We start from the raw sequence: 21,377 nt of genomic DNA, 5'->3' as shown, positions 1-21,377 counted from the left end.
CTCAGTTATATATTAATACACTTATAGAAAGAGAAGAAGGTTTTTAATAAGTTAAGAAATGCTTCATGTTCTAATGTACTGAACGCAGAGCCCACCGTGGATCTGAGATAAGACCAGGATCGGGGAGTCTGAGGCCACTAAAAAGCAAGCTGCCAGCCGCCTCGCACGTGGGCATAGTGCCTACCGTGATCTTAACATAGTTATGACGAATCTGTGAAACGAACCGGATCTGCTAAACCTGGTTCAGCAAAGAACTTAAACACATACTTGAGGCTCCAGAAAAGGTATTGAAAAAGTAGAAATACTTGAAACTGAGGTAAGTAAAATCCTTACTTGATAGGACAACTTCTCACGGTGAACTTTAGATGATCTTAATAGCCTGAGGCACATGAGCTCATACTTGCGTCAAGAAAAGGTACTCAGAGGTCATCAGCAAATACATAAGTGGACACAGATTGTTGAGCATATAGAAGAATGTGTTGTAAGACTAGGTGACTGTGCAGTAATACTGCAGTGTACGACAAGGACGGTTTAGAGGGGTATACAATTGATGTGTAGATATGCAAAAACCAATGTAAATTTACGCTCGAGGATGTCTGTATTAATCTGTCGAGTGTTGCGACCAGCAGTCATCTGAGACAAAGTTGGTGAAATTGTAAGCTCCCAGGCTCATCTTTAAGGTGTTGGGGCATTTCCTTTGAGGATGAGGACTGAGAGGTCCAGATATGGAGATGTCATTTTGGTAACAAGTGTTCACGCCATGGTAGTTGGGTTTCTCCTTCTATTATTTTCCTGTGTGAGTTCATTGAAACATGTCTCAGCAACATATTTAAAAATGATTTCTAGCCATCAATGATTTTACAGAAAAGCTAAATAAACAGACTGAAAGGACACCCTAAAGCCAAATATGATAAAGAAAAGGAAATACCAAAATTTAATTTATTTTATTAAATCTCTATTACTTTTAAGCAATCCAGTTTTCTGGGGTCATTGACTCAGGATATTTGAACACTTGGGACTTGCATTCTGCAAATATATAGACTAATTGCATCAACCTGGGTAATAAAGGTATTAGGCACTGTAGGTGACCAGACGGCAAATGAAAAATTGGGATGGGGGGTGGTAATCAGGAGCCCTATAAAGAAAAAGACCCAAAAACTGGACTGTCCCTAAAAATCAGGACATCTGGTCACCTAGGCACTGAGCCACAAGTCAAAACACAACAATGACTTAGACAAACTGTAGTGTGGTTAACCATGTTGATCCCGAGCTTCGGAACTAAAAGAGCTCTGGGTGCTTACAATTAGTAGATACGTAAGTTATACTGTAAACACACCTGAAAGATCCAATCTCCGAACGTAAAAGCAATATATCAGCGCACAACACAACGAGCACGGTACTCTATACGAGAGAGGCAAAGAGAGAAGATGAGCAGACATATATTTGGAGGTATCATGCAGTTCTATGGTACAACAGAAACAAATTTACACTCTACCATGAGTAGCTTTGAGATTTCCGAAGCTCTGGATACATGTTCATCCACATACAATTTGTCAGCATTGTTAGTTTGTGTTATACTCAGTTGCCTACAGGGTGACCAGAATGTTCCTGATTTTGCACGGGACGTATCCACACCACCAAGTTTTTTGGGACTCATGCTATACTCATATAGCTCCCTATTCAACCATACTTTAATAATGGCAACAACCATATTACCCCACCCATCGCGAGCCACGGAATTTTGCCATACAATTTGCCGTCTCTGGATTTCCAACTATACTAGTTTGCACGTAACCTACTTATTACCCAAGTCGTGAGCAATTAAGTCTGATTATATTTGCTACATTTGCAAATCCCAGTGTAAAAATATCTGAGTCAGACCCTGCTTCAGAAAACTTAACATAAGATTGGCTTAAAAGTAAGTGAGAATTATAAATAATAAATTTCTGGTACTTTCCATTTCTTTATCATAGTAGGCCTAGGGTGTCCTTCATGTCATGTTTTTTAAAGCTTTTCCCGTAAAATCATGATGCAGAACTCACTTTTTAAATAATGCAGCTGAGACACTGCTCAAAATGAACTCACATCATGGAAATAATAAGACTTAAGAATACACCAACCACCAGGGGTAGAAACACTTTTTCACAAATGACAAGCCCATATCTGACCCTCTTCAGTCCTCATCCTCAATAGGAAACCTGCCCGAACACCTAAAAGATGACCTGGGAAGCCTAATTCACACTTTCAGAGACTGAAAATCACAAGAACTGAATAAAGGTACACTGGATTATGGTTCATACAACATCATAACCCTTAAACCTCCTTTGTCACAGCATAGGCAGAAAGTATGCTACGCATCACTTCACCTTAAATGGGTCCTCCAACACAATTACTTTTATGATCAACATCGTGTTCCAACTTAGTATTGAGCGTCGACACTCTGAGTACGCTTTTCTGCAGAAGCTCTGTCAGGCTTAAAAGCCCCTTCTTCACCCACAGAGTTGAATCCAGTCAAAGATATTACCTCATCTACCTTCCTCTTCGCATGGAGTTAATATGTGTTTAAGTTCGTTTTGCTGACGCAGGGTTAGTCGAATACGTTATTACAGATCAGTCAGATAACTATGGTAGGAGAATCACATAGGTAGGCAACCTATGGCACCATGCCGAGGCGCATGCAAGCTGATTTTTGCGATGAATGGAGCATCTTTAACCCAGACTTACACCATACGATGAGGTTGCCACTGTCACGCGTCCACATAAGTTGCCGGGGTCGAAGCAATGTAAAACTGAAGCTGCTCTTAAAATACATTACATTAGACACTCTTATTTGACTCTTCTCGTATCAAGTGTTATATATACTATATACGATAGCTCTCAGTAGTAGAAGACCTATAAAAGCAATTGTACAAGTGGTATTGTATGACGTTGTTCCAGAGCATTCGCCACCTTAATTAAGTAATAAGACTCGCCTGCTGAGTGCTGACCATCTGATGTACCATGCGATTATATGCAGAGGTACCTATACGGTACTGAAGACTTAAGATACTTGTTTCCTCTACTGAGAGGGACACGATATAGACAAAGTGTATTTTGACTTATGGTAAAACCCAAATGTACAAGTAATCATGGGTTGAAGAATAACACCACATATGAGGCATTTCTTCTTCAAACACACGCAGAGTTGTATCATGAAACCACATACTGAGATCCTTGATCCAAAAGTATTACGACTAATGAGTTTCCATTGTATTACTTCCACATGTAATCATATTCCGACATAAATATATATATATATCGAAAAGACAATTTAATTCTCCTTCCATTTCCTTTGTTACATCTCGCTTAAACAGAAAGCTTTATCTATCACCAATAAGTAGTCATAGCCTATGCATTTATGTGACCAAGATCAAATATTAAACACTGGAAAGCATACTCATTCTGATTTTACATGAGATATGAGCACACGCTGATCATATATATTCTACCACCTCCCACAAATAGATATAATAGAAAATTTGTAACCTTTTACACTAATAACTTACAAAAACTCGAACCCATGATTACTGATTAACGATGTTTCTAATAAAAGAGAAGAATGGTCACCACCTATACAGATAATATCTCTCCACTTTAATATTATTTGACAAATGAGAAACACGAACACATCCCATTCTGTTGATGATAAGTTTTCAACTTGATCTATCGCTCTAAGACATATGGCAGTTGACTTAGCACGACAAAATAAATATTTTTATTCACTTGTTTTACTAAAAAAAACCACACTCGCTCCAAGAGTCACAGTCAGAGCGTGCACTCTACTTTTGACAGAGGATGGTATAAATATCCGTGACAATTTTGTTCTTAGCCAGCGTACGCCATGAAATGTCACTTGTGCTGCTTTACACAGCAGACAGGGTGAAATAAGGACATTAATACCCTTAACCTCCAGTATCTTATTTTTTCATTCGAGTTTAAAGTCAGTTTGTTCAAACCAATATGTATGCCTTATATAAACAGGAATTAGCTTTTCCATGCACTTGATTCATCAAAGACATGTCCACACAGGGAAATTTGGAACAATTTTTTTGACAAGTGACATTACAGTTCACATCTATAGTGCAGTATACATGTGCAAATAAAAAAAAATATGGTCTAAATTTTCCCTAACAATCGAGCTCTTTTTAATAAAAAATGCCCTTGGAAATTTTTTTTAAAAATAAGCATTGTCGTGGCAATGATCCTAACGAGTGAAATTAACTTAATTGATTTTCATTTTGTTCAGCACACAGGGAATAGAGAAACAATGAGACAACAACCCAAACAAGAATTGATATTAGAATCTGGAATGATAAACTAAACTAAATGTGTTGCATCTATACATAAAGAAACATTTAAGACACATTAATTTTAGGCCAGTGTTGCTTTCCACTACCAGAAACAGGGTTCTAGAGAGTTTGATTTTGTCAATAGGATTTTACAATACCATAAATTTTGTGAGGACAAGGCCAAGGAGTACCTAAATAGATACATTTATAAACTGAAAGTAAATGAAATTCTGCTAGCATGCAGTGAATTTCCCAATAGAAATCCCAGATTCCTGGAGGTTCTTAAGTTTAGAAAGACTATTGTGCTTAGTGGCCTATGGATATACCACTTAGCAAAGCAGATCTTTTATGTTATCCTTTTATATTTCACTTGACTAAATCAAGCTGGTATTTTTCACCCGTCAGTCATTAAAAAAAAAAAACAAAGAAAAAAGAGCCACTGCATCTTAAATGTCACCAAACAAAACTACCTGATTACAGCGTAATGCAGCTCTCTCTATAATCCAAACAAGTGTACTGTAACATGCAGCTTTTAATTATTCGCTTACAGTTTTAGCTCCTCTGTCTCCACTCCTACAACAGAGAAAAAGTGATTTAGCTCAAAAACTGCCAGCTTTAAACAAGTTATAAAAAATAGAAAGTCTAACATAGCACCTAAAAAGACAATTTATACCTAATTTAATGGTTGTTCAGATATTCATATACAATTTAAAAATAATTCCGTAAGTACAACTTAAGAATTAGACCACATACAGGGCATCGGAGTGGCTTATATTATGGTAATGCCTTTTAAAGTTTACTTTATATTTACTGTCTAACTTTAAAAAAAAAAAAAAAAAAAAAAAAAAGCAAAGTAGCTAGTAGTTTTTTGAATCTGTCAGGTTGATAGCTTGTATCCATCATGCATACAGATTAACTGTTGCAAGTATTAACAATAGGGCCCACAGGCTTGCAAAAGCCCCTGTGCATGACTCCCACTAAAGTAGTTGCACTGAGTCAAAATGACCGCTCAACACATAGAAAAATATGCAAGGTTTTGCGAGAATTAAAACCTCAAATCTGCTTCTCCACATGCTGAAGAGAATATGGCGACGCTGATACAGTGTTTCACCATTCCTGAATCTACACCTCCTATATTTAAGGAGTACAAACATCAATCAGATGAGTAATCTGAAGTGTTTTTTGCAAAGAATCTGAGCATGTAGCCTACTGACAGTACAATAGGTCAGGACCCAAGTGGCAAACCACTCCGTCTCCGAACCCGTCCAGCGGACTCCATGGACGGTGCTGCTCACGATCCTCCCAGGTTCCATTAATGCTCCCATTCGAACTGGTGGTATGGACCGCACGTCTCTGAGGTTTGTGCGGGTGCCATTACTCATTCCAGACAACCGTCAGCATAACCCTTAACGAACGACCTGCTGTCATCCCTCGCTAATGGGGAGCCCATTCTAGTGCCATTGCAGACCCAAGGCCGTTGGTCAGAACGCGAGCTCAACCCCATATTACAACGACCGAAGAGCTGAAGCTGGTTTGCTAGCCTTCCAGACGATTCCAGAAACAGACCTTCGTAGGGCCGTTGTATTCTCCGCTTTACCGGAACAAACAAACGGCCATCGTACTAATATTCAAAAAGCAGGGAGGGACCCGCTCAGTCCCTGTGTATGCAGGCGACTATTCACTGTGGGAACTATCTTGCATAGCCTCCAGGTGGACTCCTGATGGTCATCACTACTCCCCAAAGGAAATGCACCGGAACACCGGCGGAAACTCGGCTGAGTCAGGCCTTCCTCTGCCAAGTGGTCCGATCACTGACAGGTACATACATTTACTCAGAGTCTTCCAGAGGTGGGGTTTTCCCCTGCAGTAAGACCTCTTCGCCTCCCAATTCGAACAGAAAGTAGCAGGAGTCTGCTCATTCCATGGGGCCAGGGACTCCATCCCCATCGCTGCGACGATCGTTCCTCTGCCCTGGATCACCCACCGCCGCTTACCATTCCTCCGTTTCCCTGTGCAACAGGGTCCGCTCTAAGCTCCGCAGGGACAGGCGACAATCTGATCTTGATCCGCCTCGCGAGGCCCAGGCAACCCTGGTACACCACCTCCTGGATCTGTCGTCATCCGCTCGAATCCCGCCCCTGGTGGTATCCCAGAACCTGATCCCACAGGACCACAGAGGCTTTCGTCACTCGACGCTGCGATCTGCGCACACCCAATCACGGACAGTGGCCTCCTGGCTAAATGGCTGAACGCTGAGCTGAGTTGTCACGCTGTTCCAATGTCGGTGCACGGCGCAATCCTCCTTAGTAGCAGGAAGCCTTTACCACCGGCCGGACGTATGTGGCCAAATGGACCGCAGCTCACGGCCTCGTTGCGCAATCGGCACGATGCTGTCTCCTTACAGGCGTTCAATCCCGACCAACCCTCAGACTACCTCTGGCATAAGCAGGAGGGCCTGCGAATTCCTCCCCTTAAGGTGCACCTGGCAGCGATATCCACCTTCCACCGCGTGAACGGGTGGTTACTTGGTGTTTTCTCACCCAGTAGTCCTCTGCTTCATGAAGGCCTGAGCGAACTTATCCCTCCCGCCTGTACCCAGCCCCCTCTCTGGGACCTGAAATGGTCCTAACGGCTTATGTTCCCGCCCTTTGACCGCTTGCATTGTTCGCTTCTCTACTTTTGTGGAAGAATCGTTCTTCGGTGGCGATCTACCTCAAGCAGAGGGTCTGCGGAGATCAGGGCCCTCACTGTAGCCCTCCGATAACACTGTCTTCCATAAAGACAATAAGTACTACAACGCGACCTCATCCGGCATTCCTCCTAAGGTGGTGTCTGCTTTCCATACTAGCCAGGACATTCTTTCTCCCGGTTTTCTCCGAAGCTCAGCTTCTCGGCGGGACTACATGTCTACACAGCCTTGGATGTGCGCAGTAGCGCTAGCGATTTCTGTTGATAAGAGTTGACCAAGCCCTTCCTGAAGTCCACGCAGCTCTTTGTGCCGGTGCGGAGCGGATGGAATCTACCATCTCCTTCTCTCTAAGATTCCCTTGGTCTCATCGCGACTGTATGCGCAAGTGCTACGCGCTAGCTCATGTCCCCTCGTCGCCTACAGCTCATTCCACCAGGGCCAAGCTTCCTCAGCGGCCTCCTGGCGCACGTGCCCATCCAAAGATTTGCCGTGGCGACCTGGTCATCGGTCCATGACTTTCGCCTCGCACTTATGCGGGTGCACACAGTCTTCCGCGTGATGGGCAGCTTTGGAGTGGTTCTGTGCAACAATCCAGGCGACCACTCTCACTCCGACCCTCCGCCTAGGGTATAAGCTTGGGATCAGCACTAACAGGAAGGTTGAAATGAGCATAATCACTCGAAGTAAGAAAACAAGGTGTGACATGATTCAACCTTTGTACACTGTTGTTCTCGAGTATTGTTGCTCATATCATTCCAAACCCCCCCCGCTTCCACTGTCGGAGTAGCCGCAAGAGGAAGAAGTAACTGAAGGGTGGCCGGGTCGGCTGGGGTATTTATGCGGCGCCATGGTGGCGCCACTCCAGGGGGCGCCCAGCCGACCCGCTGAGTGTTGCTAGGGTAAAAGTTTCTCCGACGGCTGTGCACGCGGCGCGCACACACCTAAGTGGAATGGATATGAGCAACACATCTCGAAGAACAACAGTTACAAAGGTGAGTAACCTTGTTTTTTCACCCTCAGTTGTCAATTCTTATATAAACTACAAACCTTTAATTGTTGAGAAACATCAGCTGGGGGATGAGGGACTATTATATTTCTGATGTTGAGAGCTAAGAATGAAGAATTTCCCTGCCACTTTGCATCTCTAGCAATAAAAAAATCAGTTACGCTTTTAGAACATTACAGTAAGGTTGCACTTTTAGTGGAACTGAAAAGTCTTTAGCTAAAGCACTTTTATTCCTAGCATGTCAGTGGTCTAGAGTAAAAATTGTTAGTTAACATTGGTGTAAAGGAAGATAATTTTAAAAATTAGCTTATATAAGATTGATAGGAGCGGCAATGGGTCTTCATGACATGGTTTTGCGAAACATTTTGACTTGAAGCTTCACCCTGAAATACTTCTCAATAATTTAAGTACGACAGTGTGAGGTTATTACATTTCAGAAATAATCAGGTTTTAATTACTATGGAAATACAAGATGTTTGATTTTCATTTTTAGGCAAAATCAAGTAAGGGTTGCATGATTAGCTGAATTGTAGTAATAGCATCCTAAAGCTAAGGGTAATGACAACTTTGTTTTAAATGTTTTTGCTGTGAAGGTAGCAGCTTTTCATTGAATAACAGAGTACAGTAGTGGGTTACAGTATATAGAAGGGGTGAATCCAATGAGTAAGAAACAGAAAAACCTGTGTGCCAGGGTTGGCCTTGTTTGCAATGCTCCTTTTTCAATGCTCCTTTTTTGTTTTCCATAGTAGCTGTTATCCTAGATTCACTGTAAAAAGACCAGTAAAACAGTTACTAAAAATGGCTAAACCAGGCTGTCATGTGACAATCTCCACAGTCAAAATTTTCTTCTCCTGTAGTGTTCCAAAAATCTCTTGCTGATGATGTCAGACAGTATATAAATAGTTTATTTTCATATATGAAGTGGTGATGGTAAAGTGAGATGTTAAAGTTGAATGTAAGCCTAGGAGGGCTTTGCAGAGGAAGAGGCTAACATGTATATTGAGAATTTGAGTTGGCATTTCCACAGAAGTGAACAGAATTATTCATGTAGTAAATGTAAAAATTTTACCAATGTCAAAAGTTTGTTGAAAACTTTTTTCATAAAATGCTAGGTTTCTCCTACTCCTTCCCTTGCCCACAAATTCTGTGGTGATGGATACACCGTTAGTGCTTTATCTCTAATCAATGAAAATATTTTCATCTGCCTAATTGGTATCTTTAGTGGATTTATTTGTTTAGGTTTTAAGCTTTTTAGGGAAGGAACTGTCTTATTTGTATTGCCAAAGCCAGCCATTGAAAAATCATTAGTCAGACTGCAAAAAATCTTGGACTTAATTTTTTTTTTTTTTTTTTTTTTTTTTATGTTGAGGTGGTTTCAGAGTCTCTGTGGTTTACTTGTTTCACTTTGCATAAGTAAACAGTCCATTGGATCAGGGGCTTTGAACTTGAGTCCTCCCCATCCTAGGTGAGTGCCCTAATCACCAGGCTTCCCTGATCCAGGCTCTGTACTGCAGTGTGGGAGACTCAAGTTCAGATCCCTGCTCCACGTCAGGCAGAGGGGTGAACTGAACCTAGGTTTCCCACATTCCTGGTGAGTTTCCCAACCACTGAGTTAAAAGTTAAAAGGATGATGCTACTGCTACCTCCTTCTCTGACACCTCTGGCCACTTTGATTCCAGTCCCCCAAAATCAAAATGTTTCAGTAGTGTTACCAATTCACAAATAGTTTCAGGTTGGCCGAAACTGTATTTTTCATTAAATAAACTATTAAATGAAAATTTTTGCCCAGCTCTAGCTGAAAGAGGTCTGATGAGAAGTGTCAGTGGGAGACAATAACTTAAATGCTTATTGCCTTGCCTTTAATGGTATGCATTGGTGGAATATGCAGTCAAGAATCTTTAGCTCAGTTAATCATAGAATCATAGAAGATTAGGGTTGGAAGAGACCTCAGAAGGTCATCTGCTCCAAACCCCTGCTCAAAACAGGACCAACCCCAACTAAATCATCCCTATAATGAAGGTCCTTGTTAGGAGGATGAATAAAAATTTAGATAGTTAACTGAGATAAGACTTCAAAAATGTTTACTGCTTGTGAAACAGTCATGCCTATGTTTATTAGAGATTGAAAAAGGAAGCAAATTCACTCTCTAGAAACTGTTCTGCTTTGGATATTTAAGTATTTTGCTCTGAAAGAAAATCCTAAGATGAGAGTGGAGGTGACAGTGGAAAAATGAACTATATTCGGTCTTAAACACTAGCATTTAACTTCTTTTGTCGTCTTACAGTGTCTAGTCTTTTAAAAAGAAAAAGGTTAAGTGGAAGGCAGAGGGGGAATGTTTAGCTTATTAAAGCAATCTCTACCACATTTTTCTTCTCTAATGGGTAAGATCATTGATAGTTACCAGACCTATAATTTGAATGGTATATGTACAATATATGCTTTTTATTAATAGCTTATTCAACTCCTGTGTAAGGATACAGAAGCACAGTAGGCCTCCACTTTTTAAATCCTTTCATATTTTACCAAAAAATTTATAGCAAACCTAAAATTTATTTTGAAAGCATGTAGCATGCTGGGATTCTCCTCCTAGAGCAGGGGTCGGCAACCTTTGGCACACAGCTCGCCAGGGTAAGCACCCTGGTGGGCCGGGCTGGTTTGTTTACCTGCTGCGTCCGCAGGTTTGGCTGATCATGGCTCCCACTGGCCACGGTTCGCCATCCCAGGCCAATGGGGGCGGCGGGAAGTGGTACAGGCCAAGGGATGCACTGACCAACGCTTCCTGCCGCCCCCTTTGGCCTGGGATGGCAAACTGTGGTCAGTGGGAGCCACGATCGGCTGAACCTGCGGATATGGCAGGTAAACAAACTGACCTGGCCTGCCAGGGTCCTTACTGTGGTGAGCTGTGTGCCAAAGGTTGCCGACCCCTATCCTAGAGAATAGTTCAGATAAATATATTGAAAAGCTCCAAATGCTTCCTTCATTCCATACTCTTATAAAGCTTCATGTCTTCTTTGCATTTCATAATTGTGTTGTGCTGTTATATATTTTAATGAGATACAGCAGATTTTGGCACAATTCAATTGACTGCTTTATATTCTAGCTTTTCTAAGGTTACCTAGTAAAGTCTACAAGTCCTGAAAGGTGAGCATTATCAATTGTTAATTAGCTTTCTTCTCAGTTTGTCAACTCTGAGTTAATAGTTGTTCACTTGACTGCTAAAGGGAACTTATTTCTCAATACCATGTTCTTAAACTTCTGTGGTTGCGCTCTTAAAGTTTTAGATCATCCTGTTGTTCTAACAAAAAGAGACTAGAATTTGTATATCTAGATCTTTCAAAATAAGACCTGAATGACACACTATACGCATGGGAACACAGAGTCCTGCTTAAAGAAATCTTTTTTCCCATTGTAAGCATTCATCCCCTCTATGGACAGTTTTCTCATTTCAGTTTTGAAACTTGAAATTAAAATAAGGGTTTCCCTATGTCATTCTACATCTGAAAAAAAATTTTTGTTTGTTTTCATGGTGAAACATACAATATGGCTACTTCTAGATTGAGTCACCAGCTTCTTGATTTATTTTAACAGGAAATTTATCAGCGTTAGGAATATTTAATTGCTGGCATGGAGTACCAGAGACAGCTCATTCTTTTTATTTTTCAGTGATTGAACTGGGGAATGTTTTAATTTTCCAGTGAAAATTCTAAATAAGTATGAATGTTTCTCAAAACTGGTGAACCTAGCTCTATTGAATTATAGAGCTGCATAACCTATAGAAAGCTAGCTTTTATAAAAATTGGGGAGTCTTTTCCAACTCAGTATTAAAGCTACTGAAAGGTAAACTGCTTCCTTTGTCCTGAGGTTGCTATATGACCTTAGAAACATCAGCAACAACCCAATCTGTTGTCCCGCCTTCATGTTTGTATCTAATGTCTTGAGTAATAATAGCATTGACGCTTACTAGAAAAGAAGTTGTTGACTTTGGGTGAAATATGAAACTACCTGGAATGTACAAAATTTTAAAATAGCTCAAGGAGTCATCTGCTTGGATTAAAGTATATAAAAAAAAATCTCTTACCGTTTTCAACCCCCTAATTTTCTGGTTTTGTATTACTTTTTTTCAAAATTTTTGTTTAAAAATTTATTTTAAAACTCTATTTGTCAAATTTACATTTTCATTTGAGATTTTTATGAATACCTAGAATACAATACAGAAAGTTCTGTTTTACATTCATCTGTCGCATTTCAACTTTTATTAGAACATACAGTGGAGGTAGCAACACCAGAAAATTGATCTAGTCATTTGGGACATGATGAGAGAGGGTCTTTCTTGCCTAGCTACTTTCAGCTGGAATTCTATGATTAATTCCTTTGTCTTACCTCTTACAGCCTTTTTTTGCATTTGTAAATGAAGAAAAGTTTGCTGAAAATGGTTGGATGGTTTATAATCCGATGCCTGAATATAGGAGACAAGTGAGTTAATAACATTATGTGAAAATGTACAGAGACCTATTTTTTTGTACGTGAATTTCAAAAAGTAGCAAGGTCATTTGTCACCATTTTTGGTGTGTGGGCCGGGGGAGAAAGGTTGACAGATCTGACCCCCCCCCCCTCCCCCCCCAAAAAAGTGAGATTAAAAACAAAATATGGTGAAACCTCCAAGACTGTTTGTTTAAAAAAAAAACTTAAAGTGCCTCTGTATTTCTTTTTAGACACTTGATAAATACCATTATAGCACGCTGCTGCTGCTGCTATTATTATTATTATTTAATAGACTTATTGAAGAGTTACAACAGTTCTCAATTGTCTATATTGCATGTAAAATGAATTGTAGGACAACACAGAGTTTGATCTTTGCATTGTAAACCCTGCATTTCAGAAATTTATAAATCAGCTCTAAAAGCTGTTGGGGTTTTTTTTAGCTGAAATTTTCTGCATGCACTGGTCAGTATATAATAATAAAAAAATCTAGAAGTTTTCACTCTGGAAGTCTATCTTGCTAATTTTGGATATTTTGAGCCCTGCTTCAAAAGTTGAGAAAGTGAGAATGTAACAGAGGCAGTTAGGATACTAAGTATGCAAATTCCATCCAGTCAGGTACTTCCAAAAGTTTAGAAAATTGCTTATTATGGAAACTGCATATTCTTTTACAGTGGTTATTTATATGAACATTAGTTCACACTTTGAATTGATATGAAAAAAAGTAACCCCAACAAAGGAAAGGGGCATGGTATACTTAACTTAAAAAGGTATGTTTATTAATTAGGTGAATACATGTGAGAATAGCACCAAAACTATTTTCATGACATATTGCTTAAATATTGAGTACATTAAAAAGTTTTAAATTCATGTTTACACAACAAGCCATAACAACTCTCCGTGGATCTTTTCCTTGTAATTTTCTGATGGGCTAAGGAGTATCCAGATTCACGCAGCATCTGTTTGGTCCGAGGTTTAGAGGCCCAGGCCTAAAGAAAAGGTAAAAATTCAAACACCCACACAAACCCCACTCAGTGTGTGTGAGTGTATGGGGAGCTTGTTAGCCCCTTTGAATTCCCTGATGGGCTGTTGGGGGAATAGTCTCCTGAGTAACATCCTGTTATATCAGTAGTCTGTTTAGCTAAAAGGCAATTATGTTTCCTATCTAATCAGGAGTCTGCCTTCAACCTCAACAAACTTCAAACAAATATGAGACTCAAGCTTTGTTAGGGTATGAGAAGGAGAAAATTTGAGAGGAAGGGCTTTTCTCTAATTCTCTCCTCAGGGTTGTGCCTTTTTATAACCTTTTTTTTCATAGGCAGGCTGGAAAGACGGTTTTCTCTGTCAGAGGAAAAAGCTTTTCTTTCCCTCCTCTACTCCTAAATTGGGAGGAGATTTTTTCCCACTTTTTGTTAACTATTTTTTCTCATAATTTCAGTGTTTTTTACATGAAGGTCTAGTTAAAATACAATTTGTGAAAAGGACTGCATATACAGGCAAGCGTGTTTTAACTACTGTAGTTGTTAAAGACTGTTAACCCATCAGCAATGTCCTGTTTTGTGTGGTCCTATAATCTTCTAAGCTACCATTTGTTCTGTATCATCATTACTATAGTTACTCATGGTAAATTGGTAGGTTGTTGCCACCATGTGGACATAATAGCATGTAAAAGAATAAGTATAAAGAAGAATTTGCAAAGTTATAAAATGCCAAGTAAAACATACCTTATTTCTGTTTCATTTTTAAGGGACTGCCCAATGAACAGTGGAGAGTAACTTTTATCAATGAACATTATGGACTATGTGATACATATCCATCACTTTTGGTAGTCCCATATAATGCCACAGATGATGATCTCAAGAAAGTTGCTGTTTTTAGGTCTCGAAATAGAATTCCAGTAAGTACTGTACGTGATAGAATGTGCCTTATAGAGTAATTAGTGTGAAGTTTACATGCAAATATATTATTCTTGTGGCCTGAGAAATGAGGGGGCTTTTTTATGTTGCAGCCAAGTAACTTAAATCGATTTTACTGCTCTAAACTACTGTGACTGCCAAGCCCTGTTTCTGGTTCCCCTGCAAAAATATCTCCCATCCCCATTTTGCTGTTCTCATTTCCCTTTCCTAGTAATAACTGCCACTGTTGCACATTCCCTTTTGTTGACAGAACCTGAGCCTCAGGCCACCATCTGTACTACTTTGTGGGCTGACTATTGTTGGATGCACTTAAGAATTGATAACAAATGTTATCCTTCTCATATGCATGCAAACCTGGCAGCTGAACACAAATCTGAAGGTCATTCATAGAGCCAGACCTCCTACGTAGTATCCTTTTTCCGAGTTGCCAGCTTTTTTTTTCTTGATAACTTGGAAGAAATATTTTTAACTTAGACAACTAAAATAAATTTTAGGTAGTCCTAGAAGAACTTCTTTAACTTTAGAATAGAAACGACAGAGTAACAAATTGCAGCTAAATATAAACACACACAAAATTCTAATTCAGTATAAACCATTTTGACTGATTTTTTTTTTTTTTTTATTTTCACTGTTTGTTTAAAGGTCCTCTCATATGATCATGTACAAAAAAAAAACTGCTAGATCAAATCTAGTGACATGATTAAGGTTACCTAATGGATTTACTGTTAGTTCTTTTTGTAACCAGGCTAATCTCATCTAAATCTTGCTAGGTCCTGTATATGGCTGCACAATGGGATCAAATTCTTCTGCAGCATGAACTTATTCTATCACCGTGAAATAACCGTTCATTCCCATCTCCCCACCCACCCTCCGAAAAAATTTACGACTATGGCTCGTTGATGTAATCTTCATTGAGCATTATTTTCAGCAGTGATTTTTTTTAAGGATGCTCACGAAGTAGCCTGGCTCCACCCCCAGGTTCTCGCAGTATTGTTAAGGTACTCAGAATATTCTTGTTCTGTGTGCCAGGGACAATGGATAAATTGTAACCAGTTGCAGAGGCTCATCTCCCTGGTTCCTCAGACTTTGTTTTCATAGACTGGGCTGCCTCGTTTTTTCTCCTTCCATTCTCTGAAACTCTACTCAAATTAACTCCCCATTGTTGGGCGATCTGGAAAGCAAGAGGCAGCAGCAGGGAGACAAAACAGCATTTTCACTCCATCTCGGTGCCTGAAATTTTGAAGTATGTGACATGATGGAAAAATGCTAGACTATGCAGTTGCAGAATTGTGGGGCCTCTAACTGAAATGTATGGGATCTGTTCACACCTTTGAATTATTGTTTCAGCCTCTTTGCTAATTCAGGCAGGCATTTCTGCATTAGTTTATGCTCAGTTTGCATTTTCAAAATCATTTACCCAACCATAAGAATTTAAAAAAAAGATGAGATTAAAGAGATGAGAATTCTGAAGTTACAGAATACACTTGGCCTTGTATTTGTGCATATAATTTCAGGATACCTAAATAGGAGTTACATACACAAGAGGAGAATAAACTCTTTACATGCCAGTAGTTTTGTGCAATGATCTTTTACTAGAAATAGTAGCTTGGTAACGCCTAACTTAAGACAAAACATACACAACTTTTTTATTTCTTCCAATTTAGCAAGGTCTAAATATTTTAACCTTTCCATTAACTGTTTGTAAAGAGAATAACTTTGATGCCTTAACTTGTGATTCTCAAAGAGTATATTGCTTGCTAACATTTTATGGCATGTGACTAGGTGCTGTCATGGATTCATCCAGAGAACCAAGCTGTTGTTATGCGCTCCAGTCAACCTCTTGTTGGTATGAGTGGGAAAAGAAATAAAGATGATGAAAGGTATCTTGATATTATCAGGGATGCTAATGGACAGATCTCAAAACTGACTATCTATGATGCAAGACCCAGTGTAAATGCAGTAGCTAACAAGGTAAGTAGATGTTTTAACAGTCCTGTTTCTGAAACTAGAAGCAATTGTGTCATAAGTTTGCTGTTTCTAACTGTAAAGAGGTTTTTAGAAACAGTTGCTTTTTAAAAAAAATTTTAACCGTTGGTAGTTTAAAATAAAATGTCATCAAAATACAATGACGCACTACACTACAGTCCTCACAGAAGTGGAGGAACTTGGAAGCATGTAGCAAATATGTATAATATATTTGTTGGGCTGCTTCAGAGTTCTAAAAGTGGAATAAAAAATGAATTCTGCAAAATGTTTTTGCACTGCTATAACTCAAACATAAAAAACAAACATACATTTGTAGGCTACTTGCTGGTAATATGGAATAGCTTATTAAAAAAAAGAAATATGGCTTTCATTTTTTCTCTGAAGTGTATGGAATGTACTTTATCAGACAGTTTAGCTAGATTTTAGTCTGATTGGTTGTGTTTTAAGGCTTTGCTTCAAATAGCTGCATTTTAGTCCACAAATAACATTTTATGCAGCACACTTAATTTTAGTGGGTGACCAAAACATTATCTCTTTGTTACAGCCATGTAATCCTCTTGTGGTTTGCACTGTGGAAGGAATGCCATTTCTTACAAAAGTGATTTAAATTTTTTTGGACTTAATTCAAAGATGGATTATGGCCGAATCTTAAACACACACATTTCTTTTATTGTAATTTTCCTGTACAACTTTTCAACTTTAGGAAAATGTTCTAAATATTTTTTCTCTGATTGTTCTTTTAAAACATTTTTTGTTAGGTAGGAATGATCAGTCCCACTTATTGCTCTTGGGGGAATTCTGCACCAAAAAATTAAAATTCCATGCACAATATTTTAAAGTTCTGCACAATTCTGCTTATTTTATTTGTCAAAATAACACTATATAATCATGCCAGTTTCAATTATTTCGGTAATTTATTTCAAAATCTCCATCAACAAGTATGTCTGTAACAATACAGACAAGAAAAATCATTCAGGAAGTGTTTTTTGACAAATAGATTACTTACTAGGCATATTAGACTCATAGACTTTAGGGTCAGAAGGGACCAATATGGTCATCTAGTCTGACCTCCTGCACAAAGCAGGCCACAGAATCCTACCCATCCACTTCTATAACAAACCCCTAACCTATGTCTGAGTTATTGAAGTCTTCAAATTGTGTTTTGAAGACCTAAACCAAGGTTTGTTCCCCCTACAACCATTTTCTTCTAATGAGGGTCTGTCTCACGTACTAAAATTGGCATCCACGCTCTTCGTTGCAGTTTCTTCAACTACTTGGGGGTAAGAAGTCCAATCAGCGATCACATCCAGAAAAATCTGAGTTGCCCTTTATTTTTGCTTACTAGCACTTTGTCCTCCATGTCTATAGCTCTGAGGGAAGACGTTAGTCGCTCCATGCATCACACAATTCCCCCGCAATAGTGTTTGTACTTTCGCAATTAAATAACCAAGTCTATTAAAGAGGTCTCTAATCCATCTCCCAATCAGATCCCGGGTTGTTCTGTGCACCACCGCCAGAAGCACTAATGCTCAGGGGAGGCCGTTTCTAGTTAGCTTCTTTCCCAGGTGATTTCTCTGCGCCCAGACAGACTCTCTGTTCTTATCCATTCCAATGCTAGCTTCCTTATTTCTTCTGTTACTTCCAACTGATGTGTCCCCAATTTATAACTAAAATTCTTTATTATTAATAATCCCTAATGCATGACCTTGCACTTTTCACTATTAATTTCATCCTATTACTATTACTCCAGTTTACAAGGTCATCCAGATCTTCCTGTATGATATCCCGGTCCTTCTCTGTGTTAGCAATACCTCCCAGCTTTGTGTCATCGCAAACTTTATTAGCACATTCCCACTTTTTGTGCCAAGGTCAGTAATAAAAAGGTTAAATAAGATTGGTCCCAAAACTGATCCTTGAGGAACTCCACTAGTAACCTCCTTCCAGCCTGACAGTTCACCCTTCAGTACGACCCGTTGTAGTCTCCCCTTTAACCAGTTCCTTATCCACCTTTCAATTTTCATATTGATCCCATCTTTTCCAATTTAACTAATAATTCCCCATGTGGAACCGTGTCAAATGCCTTACTGAAATCGAGGTAAATTAGATCACTGCATTTCCTTTGTCTAAATAATCTGTTACCTTCTCAAAGAAGGAGATCAGGTTGGTTGGCACGATCTACCTTTTGTAAAACCATGTTGTAATTTGTCCCAATTACCATTGACCTCAATGTCCTTAACTACTTTCTCCTTCAAAAATTTTTCCAAGACCTTACATACTACAGATGTCAAACTAACAGGCCTATAGTTACTCGGATCACTTTTTTTCCCTTTCTTAAAGATAGGAACTATGTTAGCAATTCTCCAGTCGTACGGTACAAACCCTGAGTTTACTGATTCATTAAAAATTCTTGCTAATGGGCTTGCAATTTCATGTGCCAGTTCCTTTAATATTCTTGGATGAAGATTATCTGGGCCCTCCGATTTTGTCCCATTAAGCTGTTTCAAGTTTGGCTTCTACCTCAGATGTGGTAATATCTACCTCCATATCCTCATTCCCATTTGTCATCCTACCATTATCCCTAAGCTCCTCATTAGCCTTATTAAACTGAGGCAAAGTATTTATTTAGATATTGGGCCATGCCTAGGTTATCCTTAACCTCCATTCCATCCTCAGTGTTAGCGGTCCCACTTCTTCTTTCTTTGTTTTCTTCTTATTTATATGGCTATAGAACCTTTACTATTGGTTTTAATTCCCTTTGCAAGGTCCACTCTACATGGCTTTTAGCCTTTCTCACTTTATCCCTACATGTTCTGACCTCACTAAGGTAGCTTTCCTTGCTAATCCCCCCATCTTCCACTCCTTGTAGGCTTTCTGCTTTTTCTTAATCACCTCTCTGAGATGCTTGCTCATCCAGCTTGGTCTACAACTCCTGCCTATGGTTTTTTTTTTCCCCTTTCTTGGGATGCAGGCTTCTGATAGTTTCTGCAGCTTTGACTTAAAGTAATTCCAGGCCTCCTCGCCTTTAGATCCACAAGTTCTTCAGTCCAATCCACTTCCCTAACTAATTTCTTAATTTCTCTTAAAGTTAGCCCTTTTGAAGTCAAAAAACCTAGTCCCAGATCTATTTTTGTTTATCCTTCCATCTAGTTTGAACTGAATTAGCTCATGATCACTCGAACCAAGGTTGTCCCTACAACCATTTCTTCTATGAGGTCCTCACTACTCACCAAAACCAAATCTAAAATGGCATCCCCTCTTGTTGGTTCTTCAACTACTTGGTGAAGAAATCCATCAGCTATCACATCCAGAAAAATCTGAGCCCTATTATTCTTACTAGCACTTGTCCTCCAGTCTATATCTGGAAGTTAAAGTCTCCCATGATCACACAATTCCCATTAGTGTTTACTTCATTTAAAACATTAAAGAGGTCTCTATCCATATCCAAATCAGATCCCGCGGGTCTGTAGTTACAGTTAACCTCATCATTGATATACAATGCTACTCCACCACCTTTGCCTTTATTTCTGTCTTTCCTAAACAGCACATAGCCTTCAATACGTGTACTCCAGTCATGACTACTATTCCACCATGTTTCTGTTATCCCTATAATATCCGGTTTCACTTCCTGCACCAGTAGCTCTAGTACCTCCATTTTGTTACCTAGACTCCTCGCATTAGTGTACAGACATCTTAGTTTTTGCCGTTTGGCTTCACTGACATTCTTTACATTCTTTGAGTAATAATTAATTTAAAAATTAATTTAAACTACAATACAGAAGCATATTTCGAGCACACCTCAGAAGCCATGCAAAGGCTTGTGGGAGTCAGGGTAATGGAGGCGCTGAGGGAGAGGGAAGTAATTGCAGGGAAGGAGCCTGGGAGTGAACCTGCAGTGTTGTGGGGTGTGGTTGGGAGAAATATGAAACAGTTTTTGGGGAGTTTCAGGGGGGTTGGGAAGCCTTACCCATGCACACTCTGACAGATCCATAGCCTTTCCCATTCAGTCAGGCACATTTTCCCCTGTCCCATGTGTCCCTGCACCCCACTCAACCACCCCTCCTCCATATATCCCTGCAACCCCTCACCTCATTCCCCTGCATCCTCTCACCCCCCACCCCATATGGCCTTGCACCCCCTACTCCCATTTAACCCCTGCCCCAGTCTTTCTTCTCCTCCCTCACGCCTCCACAGCCCTTCTGAATATAATGCAACCTAGATGGAGCTGCTGCAAGATGGGTGCACAACTGGTTGGAAAACCATTCCCAGAAAGTAGTTTTCAGTGGTTCACAGTCAAGCTGGAAGGGCATATCAAGTAGGATCTTGCAGGGATCAGTTCTGGGTCCGGTTCTGTTCAATATCTTCATCAATTATTTAGATAATGAGAGAGAGCAGTGGTTCCCAAACGTGTTCCACAGCTTGTGCAGGGAAAGCCCCAGGTGAGCCAGGCTGGTTTGTTTACCTGCCGTGTCTGCAGGTTCGGCCGATCGCGGCTCCCAGTGGCCGTGGTTTGCTGCTCCAGGCCAATGGGAGCTGCCGGAAGTGGCGTGGGCTGAAGGACTTACTGGCTGCTGCTTCCAGCAGCCCCCTTTGACCTGGAGGTAAAGAAACCGGCCTGGCCTGCCAGGGGCTTTCCCTGCACAAGTGGCAAAACAAGTTTGGGAACCACTGGGATAGAGAGTACACACAAAGTTTGTGGACAATACCAAGCTGGGAGAGGTTGCTTTGGAGGATAGGATTAAAATTCAAAATTATCTGGATGAACTATAGAAATGGTCTGAGGGGGTAAATAGGATGAAATTCAATAAGGATGCATGCAAAATACTCCACTTAGGAAAGAACAATCAGTTGCACACATACAAACTGGGAAAAGACTGCCTACGAAGGAGTAATGCATAAAGGGACCTGGGTCTCATAGTGGATCACAAGCTAAATAAGAGTCAACAGTGTAAAAATGTTGCGCAAAAAAAAAAAAA

General features: G+C 39.9%; 1 protein-coding gene across 1 annotated transcript in view; it reads left to right on the top strand.

Moving 5' to 3' along the window:
- MTM1 (myotubularin 1) overlaps positions 1–21,377 on the top strand; it is a 78,159-nt gene that overhangs the window by 40,648 nt on the left and 16,134 nt on the right. The window contains exons 7-9 of the mRNA XM_075068862.1: positions 12,413–12,496; positions 14,250–14,399; positions 16,201–16,389. Coding sequence (XP_074924963.1) covers positions 12,413–12,496; positions 14,250–14,399; positions 16,201–16,389 — 423 coding nt within the window. The remainder of the gene's footprint in view (positions 1–12,412; positions 12,497–14,249; positions 14,400–16,200; positions 16,390–21,377) is intronic.

Source organism: Chelonoidis abingdonii, chromosome 8 (assembly GCF_003597395.2).
Source record: "Chelonoidis abingdonii isolate Lonesome George chromosome 8, CheloAbing_2.0, whole genome shotgun sequence".
Taxonomy (NCBI): domain Eukaryota; kingdom Metazoa; phylum Chordata; order Testudines; family Testudinidae; genus Chelonoidis; species Chelonoidis abingdonii.
This window is presented reverse-complemented; position numbering and strand designations above follow the sequence as displayed.